The sequence below is a fragment of the Mobula hypostoma genome, chromosome 12 (genome assembly GCF_963921235.1).
Source record: "Mobula hypostoma chromosome 12, sMobHyp1.1, whole genome shotgun sequence".
NCBI classification, from domain to species: Eukaryota; Metazoa; Chordata; class Chondrichthyes; order Myliobatiformes; family Myliobatidae; genus Mobula; species Mobula hypostoma.
The window spans coordinates 104,618,703-104,635,545 of record NC_086108.1 but is presented as its reverse complement, the minus strand read 5'-3'; the positions used below and the strand labels follow the sequence as shown (position 1 = coordinate 104,635,545).

Sequence of the window (16,843 nt, the reverse complement as noted above, 5' to 3'; positions counted from 1 at the left end):
CACTGGAGACTGGAACTACGCAGAGGTCTAAAAAGAGGAGAAGAGAAGCTGAGGCTTGCTGCTGAAGAGAAGCGCACTCGTCGGAAAAACAGCACCAAGACAACACTGGAGGACAGCGCCTTCAAGTGCAGTCGCTGCAGCCGAGACTGTCACTCCCGTGTGGACCTCTACAGCCACAACAGACGCTGCTCTAACACAGACTGAAGCAAGACTTTCCAGGCGCAGATCCATGGTCTCAAGAGACTAACGGATGCCACCACTATAATTTGCACATTGCACATTTAGACAGAGACGTAACATAAAGATTTTTACTCCTCTTGTATGTGAAGGATGTAAGATCCCATCCCCTTCTCGCAATTCCTCCATCTCCGCCACATCTGCTCTCAGGATGAGGCTTTTCATTCCAGGACGAGGGAGATGTCCTCCTTTTTTAAAGAAAGGGGCTTCCCTTCCTCCACCATCAACTATGCTCTCAAACGCATCTCCTCCATTTCACGCATATCTGCTCTCTCTCCATCCTCCCGCCACCTCACTAGGAATAGGGTTCCCCTGGTCCTCACCTACCACCCCACCAGCCTCCAGATCCAACATATTATTCTCCATAACTTTCGCCACCTCCAACCGGATCCCACCACTAAGCACATCTTTCCCTCCCCCCCTCTGCTTTCCGCAGGGATTGCTCCCTACGCGACTCCCTTGTCCATTCGTGCCCCCCCATCCCTCCCCACTGATCTCCCTCCTGGCACTTATCCTTGTAAGCGGAACAAGTGCTACACATGCCCTTATACTTCCTCCCTTACCACCATTCAGGGCCCCAGACAGTCCTTCCAGGTGAGGCAACACTTCACCTGTGAGGCGGCTGGGGTGATATACTGCGTCCGGAGCTCCCGATGTGGCCTTCTATATATTGGCGAGACCCGACGCAGACTGGGAGCTGGTTTGCTGAAAACCTGCGCTCTGTCTGCCAGAGAAAGCAGGATCTCCCAGTGGCCACACATTTTAATTCCACATCCCATTCCCATTCTGAAATATCTATCCACGGCCTCCTCTACTGTAAAGATGAAGCCACACTCAGGTTGGAGGAACAACACCTTATATTCCGTCTGGGTAGCCTCCAACCTGATGGCATGAACACTGACTTCTCAAACTTCTGCTAATGCCCCACCTCCCCCTCGTACCCCATCCATTATTTATTTATATACACACATTCTTTTTCTCTCTCTCCTTTTTCTCCCTCTGTCCCTCTCACTATACCCCTTGCCCATCCCCTGGGCCTCCTGTCCCATGATCCTCTCATATCCCTTTTGCCAATCACCTGTCCAGCTCTTGGCTCCATCCGTCCCCCTCCTGTCTTCTCCTATCATTTAGGATCTCCCCCTCCCCCTCCCACTTTTTAATCTCTTACTAGCTCTTTCTTCAGTTAGTCCTGACGAAGGGTCTCGGCCTGAAACGTCAACTGTACCTCTTCCTAGAGATGCTGCCTGACCTGCTATGTTCACCAGCAACTTTGATGTATTTTGAAATTGTTATTTTTTAAAAGATTAATTTTTGAACAGGGTTTCTACAATACTTCATGTATTTCAATCTGTCTCTATTATACTTTTATTAATAATACAACACTGACTAAGCAACAAAGCCCATCACCCCATCTTTTTTTCTTAAAAATGTCCATAGTCATTGTTAATGATTCACTAATCTTTGCTCAAAATTACCATAGCAAGCGAGATTAATTTTTCTGAGTTTATAGCCAATTTGGGCACATGTTCTCAGAAAGGTTTGCCACCCGTGGTCTATTGTGCTAGAGATTAAAGGGGACAGGTGTTGGTGGTGTTCTCCCCTTGTTGAAATGTATGTGCAGTGACCAACTGCTTTTCTGCCTAGAATGGATTGGAAGGCGTCTGTCTCACGAGTTACACCATCCAAGAAGACAAGAAAGCCAAGCATATTACCATCACAAAGTCCAAGGATCTGAATGCCTGCGAGGAAAAGATCTCAGAGTCTAAGGGCAGTGATTACTTCCAGCAATGCGAAACCTGCCAAATGGTAAATGTATGGCGCTGTGTAATCAAAAAGAAAAGAAGCATGCAAATACATATCAATTATCAAAGTTCAATCCCAACTCAGTAGGCAACTTTCTCCTCCCCTGAGTCTGATGTTCATCAGCCACAGAATTGTATAACACAGAAACAGGTCCCTTGGCCCATCGCTTCTAAGGTGTAGAAATTACAATGTGGGATAGAAAAGGCATGTACAAAAGGGCAATGTTATGACGGTCATGGTGGAGTTCAATATGCAGGTGGATTGGGAAAATCTGGTTGGTGCTGGATCCCAAGAGAAGGAATTTGTGGAATGTCTACAAGATGGCTTTATAGAACAGCTTGTGGTTCATCCCACTAGGGAAATGGCAATTCTAAACTGGGTATTATGTAGTGACCAAGATTTGATAATGGAGCTTAAGGTAAAGGACCCCTTGGGAGAAAAATAATCACAATATGATAGAATTCACCCTGAAAGGGAGAAGCTAAAATTGGATGAATCGGGGGTGCAGTAAAGGTAGATACCGAGGGACGAAAAAGAAACTGGTAAAGCAAAGGAACCCTGTGCACGCCTGCACCCTATGTCTTATTGCCTTATTGTAGACACAAGAGACTGCAGATGCATAAAATACGGAGCAACAGGAAAAAAAGCACTGGAGGAACTCAGTGGGTCAGGCAGCATCCATGGAGAGAAGTGGATTATCAATGTTTTGGGCTCTCTAATATCTCAACCCAAAAATGTTGGCTGTCCATTTCCCTCCGTAAACACAAGAAATTTTGCAGATGCTGGCAATCACAAGCTACACACAAAATGCTGGATGATCTCAACAGGTCAGGCAATATCTGTGGAGAGAAATTAACAGCTGACATCTTGGGTCAAGACTCATCGTCAGAGTCAAGTCTAGGCCTGAGAAGTCGACTGTTTATTCCTCTCCATGGATGTGGCCTGACCTACTGAGTTCCTTCAGCAATATGTGTGTGTTCCTCAGAATTCAGCTTCTTTGAAGATTTCCCTAGGAAGTTCTGTTTAGCCAAGAGTTAATATGGTGATGAATAGATTGATTGTGGACAGTTTTGCAGTGGGTTTCCAGAAGGTGTGTGGGATGTGCATATGCAAGTTAGTCTGCAGCCACATTGAATAAGAGGCACTTTCATGGGGTGTGGTGGTCGATAGCCATTCTTCAGACTGAAAGGACTACGCTACAAGAATTATAGAGTCATAGAGCACTAAAGCACAAAAGCAGGCCCTTCAGCCCAGCTAGTCTATTCTGACTATTAATCTACCTAGTCCCATCAGCCAACACCTTGACAGTAGCACTCCCATCCATATACTTATCCAAACTTCTCTTAAATATTGCAGTCAAACCCACATCCACCATTTCCACAAGCTGGTCCTTCCACACTCGCACCAACCTCTGAGTGAAGGAATTTTCCCTAAGATTCCCCTTCAGTATTTCACCTTTCACCCTTAAACCATGACCTCCAGTTCCAGTCTTATTCAACCTCAGTGGAAATAGCCTGCTTGCACTTACTCTATCTACACCCCTCATAATTTTGTGTATCTCCAACAAATTTCCTCTCAATCTTCTACACTCAGGGAATAAAGTCTTATCCTATTTCAACCTTTCCCTATAACTCAGGCCCTCAACTCCCAGCAACATCTTTGCTCGGTGAAGACAGGTTGCCTTCCCCATAATTAAAGGCTGATTAGATTAAAATATAGATGAAATGAAGGAAAATAACAGGTCATGATAGGAAAACCTAGATCAAGGCCAATAAATTGCAACCAATTTACTTCAAACCCGAAAAAATACAAGGGGTTATTGAAGTCAGTTTATTATTGTAACATGCACAAGGATAGAGTTAAGATCTTGTCTTGCATATTGTTCATCAGACTACTACATTAATGCATTGAACAGTAAAACAAAAATGCTACAGCTACAAAGAAAGTGCAATGCAGGCAGACAATAGGTGCCAGGTCGTAACGAGGTAGATTGTGAGGTCAAGAGTCCATCTCACCATACTAGGGAATCATTTAATACAGCAATATAGGAGCTGCGGAGAGGGGCAGGGAGGAAAAGGAGGAACCAAAGTAGATTAAACTGCCCTGATAAGCCGGCTTCAATGAGCTCAAGTCCTTTTCCAAATCACTTGTAGTGTTCACAGCATCTGGATGTGCACCAAGAAGACAACAGTGAACACAGAACACAGAACATTACAGCACAGGAACAGTCCCTTCGGCCCTGAATGCCATAAGACCATAAGACATAGGAGCAGAATTAGGCCATTTCCTGTAAATATTTCCTACTCAGAGCAATGGTTGTTCTGTGCAGCTGTAAAAAAAAAAGATGGAACGTTGCCTAGAACCATCAAACATTCTTCATACTGTAGGTTGGGCCTTTCCTCGCCGGGATCATCCTCCAGACACGTTCCAATGTCAGCACATGCTTTCTTAGTTAATTGACCCAAAATTGCTTACAATACTTCAAGTGCAGTCTGACCAAGGCCTTACAAAGCCTCAGTATTACATCCTTGCTTTTATACTCTAGATCTCTCAAAATGAATTGCTTAACATTGCTTATCCACTTTGGTGGCAAAAATAGGAAAACAGATTATTATCTGAATGGTGGCCGATTAGGAAAAGGGGAGGTGCAACGAGACCTGGGTGTCATTATACACCAGTCATTGAAAGTGGGCATGCAGGTACAGCAGTTAAAAATTTGTATCAAATCTGCTTCCATTCCATGCACCCATCCATAGAACCATAGAAAATTACAGCACAGAAACAGGCCTTTTGGCCCTTCTTGGCTGTGCCGAACCATTTTTCTGCCTAGTCCCACTGACCTGCACCTGGACCATATCCTTCCACACACCTCTCATCCATATACCTGTCCAAGTTTTTCTTAAATGTTAAAAGTGAGCCCGCATTTACCACTTCATCTGGCAGCTCATTCCACACTCCCACCACTCTCTGTGTGAAGAAGCCCCCCCCAATGTTCCCTTTAAACTTTCCCCCTTCACCCTTAACCCATGGCCTCTTTTTTTTCTCCCCTTGCCTCAGTGGAAGAAGCCTGCTTGCATTCACTCTATCTATATCTATACCCATCATAATTTTATGTACCTCTATCAAATCTCCCCTCATTCTTCTACGCTCCAGGGAATAAAATCCCTCTCTTTATATAAAAAAAAAATTCCCCCATTAACTTAAAGCTATGCTCTAAAGAATGTGCTGAAGGCCCTCATTGAGAGAAACCATGCAGTAGTATTTCCCTTCACCACAGTTAGCTGAAAATTCTGCCAAGTTCAACTTCCATTCACTTCAATAGAAGTAATCTTGGATCCCATTCTGATTCAAGTCACCAGACAACAAGAAAACAGTCAGTGAAGGGGCAGAGATGAAAATGTTAGCTTTGTTTGTCATTTGTACATCAGAATATCGAAACATACTGTGAAATGCGTTGTTTCCATCGGTAACCAACACAACCTGAATATATGCAGGAAAGTGTTGCCACGTTTCCGGCGCCATCATGGCAGCTCACAACTCACTAATCTGTAAGTGGGAGGAAACTGAGCACACAAAGGGTCGGGGGAAAACGTACAAATTCCTTACAGACAGTGGTGGGAATTGAACCCAGACTGCCGGCACTGTAAAACATTACACTACCATGCCGTCCACAGTGATTGCACTTTCAGTGATCTAAGTGAAGCTAAATAACACACGTCTCTCTTTATGTAGAAAGGCAAGAATCTCCGAAGTGTTTCCACGTATACCTACATCTTGACAAGTGTGGAGCAGGGAGCGGAGGTTGCTGAAGTTGTCAGCAAAGAATCCCATCAGTTCACACCATTTAATGAGCTCGATGGTGTAGCCAGCACTGACTCAAGGTGAATGTAAAAATGAGAATTTCTTATTTTGGGGTATGAAGCCTGAATCTTGTTATCACAAGACCATAAGACATAAAAGTAGAATTAGACCATTTGGCCCATTGAGTCTGCTCCAGCATTTATCATGATTGATTCATTTCACTCTGAACCCCATTCCCCTGCCTTCTCCCCCAAACCTTTCAATCTATCAACCACTAACTTAAATGCACCCAGTGACTTGGCCTCCTCAGTCTCCTGTGGCAGTGAGTTCCACAGATTCACCACTCTGTGGCTAAAGAAATTCCTCCTTATCTCCATTCTAAGTGAACGTCCCTCTATTATAAGTCTGTGCCCTCTGGTCCTAGACTCCCCTTCTATACAAAGCATCCCCTCCACATTAACTCTATCTAAGCCTTTCAACATTCAATAGGTTTCAATGTGATAAGCCTCATTCTTATAAATTCCAGTGAAAAAAGGTGAAAGCTCCTTTATTGAAATCTCTCTCTCTCCAACCTGCATTTTTGAACGTCTTCTTCGAACATAGAACATACATAGAACAATACAGCACAGAACGTATTCTTCAGCCCACAATGGTCTGTTGACTTTTTAAATGAAAACAAAAGGTCAATCTATCCCTCCCCTTCGGAGATACAAGAGACTGTGGATACTGGAATCTGGAGCAAAAGATGTACAGTGTTTAGTGTGAATGCACCATAAGCTTGTTTAATGAGACTGTTCGAACAATCTATAAATATGTTTAAGGATTTATATGCAGACATTAAGAGACTCAATATTCTCACGTGAATGAAGATGGATGCCAAGCCATTGATAGTCACTGAAATCTTTGTACAGGAGGAACTGAACAAACCTTTCAAACATTTATGGTTGTATTTGCAGTAGATGATCATCAAATTCTAAAACCTACTTGACTATGAAGCTTGGGTACTGATAAGCCAACTCAGACAGCAGCCAATACAAAGCAAAAGGCAGGATCTGCTGGTGGCTACCCATTTCATTTTGACATCCCATTCCCATTCTGACATGTTCGTCCATAGCCTCCTTTACTGTCCTGATGAGGCCAAGGTCAGATTGGAGGAGCAATAACTCACGTTCCATAGCCTCTATAGAGGGGTAGCCTTTAACATGATAATATGAACATCAATTTCTCTTTATCCTCCAGTAATTGCTTCCCTCACACCCCTTTCCCTTCTCCCTGTTCTTTCTTTATCCATTCCTTATTCTGATTAACCCATCATCTTTTCTGTTCTCTTCACCTGCCCATCACCTCTCTCTGGTTCCCCTCCTTCTTCCCTCTCTCCCATGGTCCATTGTCCTCTCCAATTAGATTCCTACTTCTTCAGCCCTTTACCTCTTCCATTTATCACCTCTCAGCTTCTTATGTCATCCCCTCCCTCCCCATCCACCCACCTAGAGCAGAATCTGACCACACAGTCATGAATGTTCTTGTGGAGCACACAGGTTTATAATGATCATGGTAGAGGTGTTGCTGCCTATCCTTACTGACTGTGGTCTTAGGTCAGGAGATCAAGGATCTTGTAACAGAGGGTGGCATTGACTCCCAAGGGTTTGGAGTATTGTGATCAGTTTGCTTGCAATAATAGCACTGGAAATTGTGTTATCTTTAGTGTCTTTGCTGTCCAGATGCTCCAGAGATGAATGTAGGACAGGGAGATGGTGTCCATCATTGATCTGTTTTGGCAGTAAGGGAATTGCAGTATCAAGGTTGTCTGGAAAGCTGGAATTGATACGTGTCATGAACCAGCCTCTTGAAGCACTTCATGATGCTGGATGTCATAGTTAAGCAAACTCAGATAGAAAACATAGAAAGCCTACAGCACAATGCAGGCCCTTCAGCTCACAAAGCTGTGCTGAACATGTACTTACTTTAGAAATTACCTAGGTTTACCTATAGCCCTCGATTTTTCAATATCTTTCCGATATTGCCACAATGGAGACCTCATGGATTTGACATTAACCAGCCTCCGTAATCCACGTGACAATAGATGTCCACACAAAATTCCACGTACACCGCCTCCTTGAAATTCAAGACACAAGAGACTGCAGATGTTAGAGTCTGCTGGTGGAAATCCAGAAGCTCGAGCAGCATCTGTGAGGGTCCTGATGCAGAGTTTCAATCTGAAATTTCAATAATTCCTCTTCCCCCCCCCCCCCCAACACATCACTGGCACTAGCCTACCTATCACCAAGGACGTATATACAGAAAGTTGCCGGAAAAGGTCCAGTAACTTCATGAAGGATCCCATCCACCTTGCTCATGGACTGTTCGTCACACTCCCATTAGGGAGGGCTCTACGTGGCATCCACACCAGGGCTATCAGACTCAAAATCAATTACTTTCCCCAAGCAGTATGGCTGATCAACAACTCCACCCACTAACCCACCCCTCCACATCCCCAACCACCACTACTTCAGAATCTGAATCAGGTTTGTTATCACCAACATGTGACATGAAATTTGTTAACTTAGCAGCAGCAGTTCAATGCAACACATGATATAGAAGAAGAAGAAAAAAAGAAAAAATAATAAATAAATTACAGTATATGTACAATGAATTGATGAAAAATCGTACAAAAACAGAAATAATATATATTTTAAAAGTGAGGTAGTGTTCACGGGATCAATATCCATTTAGGCAGAGGGGTAAAAGCTTTATCATTTCCTGTCAGTCACTTTATGTGCAGACACTCCTGTGCCTAGTGTCACTGAATGGATGTACAATCAATCTATGTACAGGCATACAAGTTAACTTACATATTTGTCTTTATTGTGCTTTTTATTATTATTGTGTTCTTTTCCTTATTTTGTTCTTTTCTGTGTGCTGCATCAGATATAGAGTAACAATTATTTCATTCTCCTTTACACATGTGTACTGGAAATGACATTAAATTATCTTGAATGATGACGCTGCTTGACCTGTTGAGTTCCTCCCGCAGATTGGATTTTCTTGCACCTCATTGAGATTGTCTCATGATAAAGTTGCCAAGACATAGAAATACCAATTTATCTCCCAAGCTGGTAGGACAATTTCCCTGTTATAACAGCGACAGTGGAAAGTGTTAAAAAGATGTAGGTTTGAAGTAATCAATGGCTGGAGTCTACTCAGGGGCACGTGTGGACAATAATATAAAGAATTTCCATTATAGATGCTAAAATAAGCATCTCATTAAATGGAGTTACAAAGTACATATACCCAAAGTACCATAAGGCAATATAATAGAAGTTCTCGTGATGAAAAATTCATCATGAGAATTTCAATTATCTCTGAATAATAACATAGTAGCTTTTGTTTGTAGACCATAATACCATAAGACACAGGAGCAGAATTAGGCCATTTGGCCCTTCAAGTCTTCTCCTCTATTTCATCTTGGCTGATATACTATCTTCTTCAATCCATTTCTCCTGCTTTCTCCCCATAACTTTTGAAGCCCTTATTAATCAAGAACCTATCAACCTCCACTTTAAATATACCAAGTGACTTGACCTCCACAGCAGTCTGTGGCAACGAATTGTCAATATTTTTCTCTATAGACCTGGCAATGATGAAGAATCAAGAAGCTAGATGAACAAGAGGTCTGCTCAGGACTACTAAGTGCACAGATGAAGTCTATTAGAATATTTAAAAAAAGCTAGAGATAGCTTTTTAGTGTTAGGTAACAGCATTCCAAATGCCCTGAGATAAAGCATGCAGCTTCATACATCAGCAAAAAGTTCACAAAAGGCCCATGTATTCCCCTCCACCATTTACTCATAACTGATTTTATTTTCTTCTCAAACTCATTCTCCCAACTTCTCCCTGTAATCCTTAACCCCCATACCAATCAATCTCTGTGTTAAATATATCCAGTGGCTTAACCTCCACAGCTACCTGTGGCAATAAATTCCACAGATTTACCACCCTTTGACTGAAGAATTTCCTCTTCATCTCACTTCTAAAGGGACGTGCTTTTATTCTGAGGCTGTGCTTTCAGATCCTAGACTTTCCTATTACTGGAAACATCCTCCCCACATCCACTTTATCCAAGCCTTTCAGCATCTGGTAGATTTAAACAAAATCCCCGTCTCATCCTTCTGAACTCCACTGACTACAGACCTAGAGCCACTAAGTTCTCCTCATAACCCTTCAATTCCCTGGATGACTGGTGTGAACCTCCTCTGAGCCTCCAAGGTCAGTGCATCTTCCTTATACAAAAGGCCCAAAATTGCCCACAATATTATCGTGAGTATAATGAAAAGTAAGGAATAAGTGCTGGCATTTCTTTTAAAGCAGAAAGAGTGGATGAGAGAAAAATTTTACAGTGGTACAATTATACCTACTTACACCTGTCACCCCTACTGGAGCATACAGTAGGCTGCCGACAACAGCTTAGCAGAGTCCTCTGTCTTGGATCAGTCATTGGGTGAAGATCCTTTCTCTCCCAGGAATAAGATCATTGGAGCTTCTATTTTTGTAGTACTGAGTTTTTGCGCGATGGGATTACTAGCCTAATGCGCAACCCTTCTCCTTTTGCAGCCGTGCTTCAGGCTATCATGGAATGGTTACATTGCTACAAGAAGCAGTTTTAAAATCCTGGCTATAGTATACCTGAAAATGCCCTTCAGTTCTTTGTATGCTGTACTTTAGCCAAACTCAATACTACCAAAGACTATAAGTGAGCAAATAATGTGACAATTTATTAAAAGAACTGATGTGCACCATGGAGAAGGAAAGGCTGAGAGGGATATAATACTTGCCAAATGCAGGCAGATGGATCTAGATTAGATAGACATTTTGGATTGGAAGGGTTTAGAATGACATGGGCCGTATACAGGTAAATGGGATTAGTTCTGTGGGAATCATGGTTGGCATGGACCAGATGGGCTGAAGAGCCTATTTCAATGCTATTTTGCTCTACGACTTTACGACTCTGTTTTCCGCTCTCACTAAGGAGCTTGTCTTTGATTTTGGAAATAGGCAACACCTCTACTTGTTGGATTTCAAAAATGAGTCATTACCCGTGCCCATAAACTCGATGGAAAAGAGAGGAGGTCTGAAATACCAGTTTTCCAATGAGCTGATGCAAATGCCAATGCAGTTTGTCAAGCCCTCATATAGTGACTCCAAGGTAAGTGTGACTGTGTCCCAGTTATTCCACTGAAAATTTCTATATTCACCTTCTCCATGATTTTGCCTAAGTCAGTATCTGGGAGTTCCTCCAGCACAAGGCCTTTGCAGTTCCAACCTCTTGGACATTCTGGCCTCCATCAATAGCAGCCATGACTTCAGCAGCATGGCTCGTAGGCATCCAACACATCACAGGCTTTTCCCTCTCTCTTCCTCTCAAGATCCGCTTGCTTGCCAGGCTTATGTCGGTTGTCTCAAAAGGCTCTAGAACAGAACACTTCAGCCCTGATGATGTGCTGACCCCTTAACCCACTCTAAAATCAATCTAACCCTCCTCCTCCCACATAGGCCTGAATTTTGCTCTCACTTGTGTGCATATCTAAAAGCTTCTTAAATGTCTCTAATATATCTGCCTCTAGCAGCACGTCCCATGCACCCACCACGCTCTATATTATCCCTCTCAACTCCATTCTCCAACCCTCTTCCTGTAATCTTTGATCCCCTTACTAATCAAAAACCTATCAACCTCCACTTCAAATATATCATGACCTGGTCTTCAGAGCATCTGTGGCAATGAATTCCATAGATTCACCATTCTCCTCATCTCTATTCTAAAGGGACATCAGAGATTGTGCCCTGTGGTCCAAGACTTCCTCACGAGAGGAAACATCCTCTCCACATCCACCTTATCTCTGCCTTTCAATATTTGATAGGTTTCAATGAGATCCCCTCTCATTCTTGTAAACTCCAGCGAGTACAGGCCCAGAACCATCAAAGACCCCTCGTATTTTAACCCTTTCATTCCCAGGATCATTGTCATGAACTTCCTCAGGATCCTCTCCAGTGCCGGCATATCCTCTCTTAAAACTGCTCACCATATTCTTTTCAGGTCAGTAATGACCTTATTAAACAAAGGAACAGGTTCAATGAGGTAAATAGCCTACTAATGCTACTAATAAGCATTTTGGTACATGCATACAGTATGTCCCAGTATTTTAGCTTCTGTGGATGGAGCCTCAGTTTTTGATGAAGCTTAGAATTCATGGGTGTCTGTTATTTTTGATATTTGTTCTAGAGTCGTATAGTGTTACAGCACAGAACAGGCCCTTTGGCCCATTTAGTCTGTGCCAAAATATTCTGTCTAGTCCCATCGACCCGCACATGAGTCATAGTCCTTCATACCTCTCTCATCCATGTATTTATCTAAAGTTCTCTTAATGTTGCGTTGGACCAGCATCCATCACTTCTGCTGGCAGCTGGCTCCACACTCTCTCCAGCCTCTGTATGAAGAAGTTTCCCCCTCGTTCCCCTTAAAATATTTCTCCTTTCACCCCTAACCTATCACACCTAGATCTGGTCTCACCCTATCTCAGTGGACAAAAGCCTGCTTGTTTTTACCCAATCTATACTCCTCAAAATTTTATGTATCTCTCAAATCTCTTCTAATTCTCCTGTATTCCAGTCTACACAATCTTTCTCTATAACTCAGGTTCTCAAGGCTGGGCAACATCCTTGTCAATTCTCTCTGCACTCTTTCAGTCCTGTTGATATATTTCCTGTAGGTTGGTGAGCAGAACTGCCTGCAATACTCCAAATTAGGCCTCACCAATGTCTTATACAACTTCAACATAACATCTCATCTCCAGTGCATTCTGTGGTACTTACACTGTACTATAAAAGTCTACAGATTTTCTCTTCTCCATCAATCCAAAGTAAATTTCGAAGTAAATTTATTATCAAAGTATATATGTATCAGCATATAATGTCAGGCCAGCACACGCCGGCACCTCCCAGTCTCCAGCCAGCTAATAGGAGTCACCTGCCACTCATTTCTAACGCATCTCCTACAGCCCATTTTACCCAGCTCTTATCCACGGTCCTGGTTCACTCATACGGACTAGCTAGTCTCAAACAATTGCTCCAAGCCTTCAGTTACCTTGTCATGTTAAGTATCCATTCTCTTTTGTCTTATGCACCCCCCCCCACCCATGGCTTGTTATTTTGCAGGTTTTTTTTAATGATCACTTACTGCTAAATCATCTCCACTGCTCTGCACTTTAGTCAAGCTTCCTCTACATTTCCTGACAATATACTACCTTGAGATTCATTTTTGTATGGCATTCACAGTAAAACAAAGAATACAGTAGAATCAGTGGTTCCAAACATTTTAATGGAGATGGAGATGATCCCCTCACATTCACGGTCCTGAACATATGCTCCCTCGGTTTGCTTGACAGGTTACCAAGATGCTGGAAGAGTTGATGCAAAAGAACCAGGTCAAAGTGCATCCTGATACTCCCCAGATGTTCCTGTATCTGTCCCAGCTGCTGCACTCTGCAAACCTGGCCAACCTTCAAAGCCTGTGGGATAAGAACGCAAACAAACAGAGTAACAGGTGAAACTGGGCGATGAAGCGGGGAGAGAGGGTGAAAATTGGTGCGGCACAGGTAAAGGCAACAAGCGTCTGTTGGAGGAACTCTGTAAGTGAGGTGTCGAATAAAAGTGTTGACTATTCTTTCCCCTCCACAAATGCTGTCCCTCTCAAAGTTCCTCCAACAGAATGTATGTTGCTCCAGATTCAGAATCTGCAGTCACTTGTGACATCAAAGACCAATTAAACATCCTTACTCAAGTTTCCTCGGGATACTGGAGCTGAGAACTGTAATGTGATGGGGTCACACACACTATGATTTATTTGTGCATGGAAGCCAGGAGACCGAGAGGACAGACTCTCTCAGAGTCTGCATGCTCTCTCTCTCTGTAACTCTACAGGCTTCCTGCAGGGGTTCCAGTCTCCTCCCATATCTCAAAGCCATGAAAGTTGGTAAGTGAATTCACCGAGCAAATCAGATGACACTTACCATTTGGGGCGGCACGGTAGACTATGCGGCACCATGGAATCGTAGCGGTTAGCGCGATGCTATTACAGCTTGAGGTGTCGGAGTTCCGAGTTCAATTCCAGCATCCTCTGTAAGAAAGATTGTACATTCTTCCAGTGTGTGTGTGTGTGAGTTTCCTCCAGGTGCTCTGGTTTCCTCCCACAGTCCAAAGCCATACTGGTTAGTAGGTTAATTGTTCATTGTAAATTGCCCTGTGTTAAGGCTAGTGTTAAATAGGTCGGTCAGTGGGCTTGAACGAGCCTGTTCCACACTGTGTCTCTAAATAAAAAATACAATAAAAATCCATTCTGTGTGGGTGAGTCATAAAATGTCAGGATAATTGATGGGAATATGGGAAAATGTAATGGGGATAGAGTGCATGGATGCTTGAGGTTTGGGACAGGTCCATGGTGCAGACATACGACTCAGTATTTAGTCATAGTCATACTTTATTGATCCCAGGAGAAATTGCTTTTCGTTACTGTTGCACCATAAATCATTAAATAGTAATAAAACCATAAATAATTAAATAGTAATATGTGAATTATGCCAGAAAATAAGTCCAAGACCAGCCTATTGGCTCAGGGTGTCTGACCCTCCAAGGGAGGAGTTGTAAAGTTTGATGGCCACAGGCAGGAATGACTTCCTATGACACTCTGTGTTGCATCTCGGTGGAATGAGTCTCTGGCTGAATGTACTCCTGTGCCCAACCAGTACATTATGTAGTGGATGGGGGACATTGTCCAAGATGGCATGCAACTTGGACAGCATCCTCTTTTCAGACACCACCGTCAGAGAGTCCAGTTCCACCTCACAACATCACTGGCCTTACGAATGAGTTTGTTGATTCTGTTCCACTAACCTGCACTCAGCCCATATCTTTCTATTCCATTCCTGTTTGTTGATTTCATCATAACCTCACTGTGCTGTACTCCTTGCCTCTATTTATAAAGCTCAGGATCCCCTCAGCTTTTTTAAATTGACTTCTCAACATGCCCTGTACTTATAACTTACTGTGCGTATCTACCTCCAGATCTGAATGGAGCTCTCTAGTTTATCTTGTTTCTTCACCGTCCTAATGTAGGTGCTTGGAGCACCCTGCCAGGCCTGGAGGTAGAGACAGATACATTCAGAGCGTTTGAGAAACTCTAAGGCAGGCACATGAATGAAATAAAAATGGTGACCTAAGTAGAAAGGAAGGGTTAGATTGATCTTAGAGTAGGTTAAAGGGTCAGCACAACATTGTGGGCCGAAGAGCCTGTACAGTTCTATGTTCCAATATCAAATTGGAACATTTCACTTTCCACATCACTAAGTTTCCCTTGCCATTTACCTGCTCATTCCAGTAGCATGTCTATATCTCCTGAAGTCTTTTAACCATATAGCCATATAACCATATAACAATTACAGCACAGAAACAGGCCATCTCGGCCCTTCTAGTCCGTGCCGAACTCTTACTCTCACCTAGTCCCACCGACCTGCACTCAGCCCATAACCCTCCATTCTTTTCCTGTCCATGTATCTATCCAATTTAACTTTAAACGACAACATCGAACCTGCCTCAACCACTTCTGCTGGAAGCTCGTTCCACACAGCTACCACTCTCTGAGTAAAGAAGTTGCCCCTCATGTTACCCCTAAACTTTTGCCCTTTAACTCTCAACTCATGTCCTCTTGTTTGAATCTTCCCCACTCTCAATGGAAAAAGCCTATCCATGTCAACTCTATCTATCCCCATCATAATTTTAAATACCTCTATCAAGTCCCCCCTCAACCTTCTACGTTCCAAAGAATAAAGACCAACTTATTCAACCTTTCTCTGTAACTTAGGTGATGAAACCCAGGTAACATTCTAGTAAATCTTCTCTGTACTCTCTCTGTTTTGTTGACATCTTTCCGATAATTCGGTGACCAAAACTGTACACAATACTCCAAATTTGGCCTCACCAATGCCTTGTACAATTTCAACATTACATCCCAACTCCTATACTCAATGCTCTGATTTATAAAGGCCAGCATACCAAAAGCTTTCTTCCCCACCCTATCCACATGAGATTCCACCTTCAGGGAACTATGCACCATTATTCCTAGATCCCTCTGTTCTACTGCGTTCTTCAATGCTCTACCATTTATCATGTATGTCCTATTTTGATTTAATTTTACTGTTGGGTCATCACAGTAGCACAACACTGTTACAGCTTGGGGCACTTTGGAGTTCGGAATACAATTCCAGTGTAACGCTATGACAGCGACAGGAAACCAGGTTCAATTGCCACTGTTGTCTGTGTGCCCTCTCAGCGACACTGTGGGTCTACACTGGGTGCTCTGGTTTCCTCCCACAGTCCAAATTCATACCTGTTAGTAGATTCATTGGCCATTGAAAATTGTCCTGTGATTAGGTCAGTGTTAAAAAAGTGAGATGCTGGGTGAGGCAGATCTTTGGGCCAGAAAGGCCTTTTCCACGCTGTATCTCTAAATAAATAGACAGATAGATGGACAGATAGGTAGATAGATAGATAGATAGAGAAATAAATAAAATTATTAAATATTGCACTCACAGTTCACTACATTTTTGCATTTCCTGTCATCTTTAAATTTGAAAGTGGTGCTCAATAAAACACATCATTAACATACAGAGAGAAAAGCGCTGCCCCAGTGTCAACCCCAAGGAAACCTCACTGTACCTTTCCCTCCAGACCAAAGAGCAATCTCTCTGTTTTGTGCCATTAACAAGCTTTCTGTTCATGCGACCACAGACACTCTTATTCCATCTCCAGCAACTTCAAAGACAAGCCTAATAAATAAATAAAGTTGAGTTTACCGTCATATACACAACTAATCTATGCACTGGTGTTATTTCAGCAGCAGATAACATAGAACATTACCGCACAGTCCAGGCCCCTTTGGTCAATGATGTTGTGG

General features: G+C 42.9%; 1 protein-coding gene across 1 annotated transcript in view; it reads left to right on the top strand.

Annotated features, from left to right (window-relative positions):
* Positions 1–16,843, top strand: part of LOC134355055 (vitellogenin-like) — a 147,182-nt gene that overhangs the window by 21,013 nt on the left and 109,326 nt on the right. The window contains exons 5-8 of the mRNA XM_063064754.1: positions 1,882–2,043; positions 5,773–5,921; positions 10,894–11,044; positions 13,281–13,438. Of these exons, the coding sequence (XP_062920824.1) occupies positions 1,882–2,043; positions 5,773–5,921; positions 10,894–11,044; positions 13,281–13,438 (620 nt within the window). The remainder of the gene's footprint in view (positions 1–1,881; positions 2,044–5,772; positions 5,922–10,893; positions 11,045–13,280; positions 13,439–16,843) is intronic.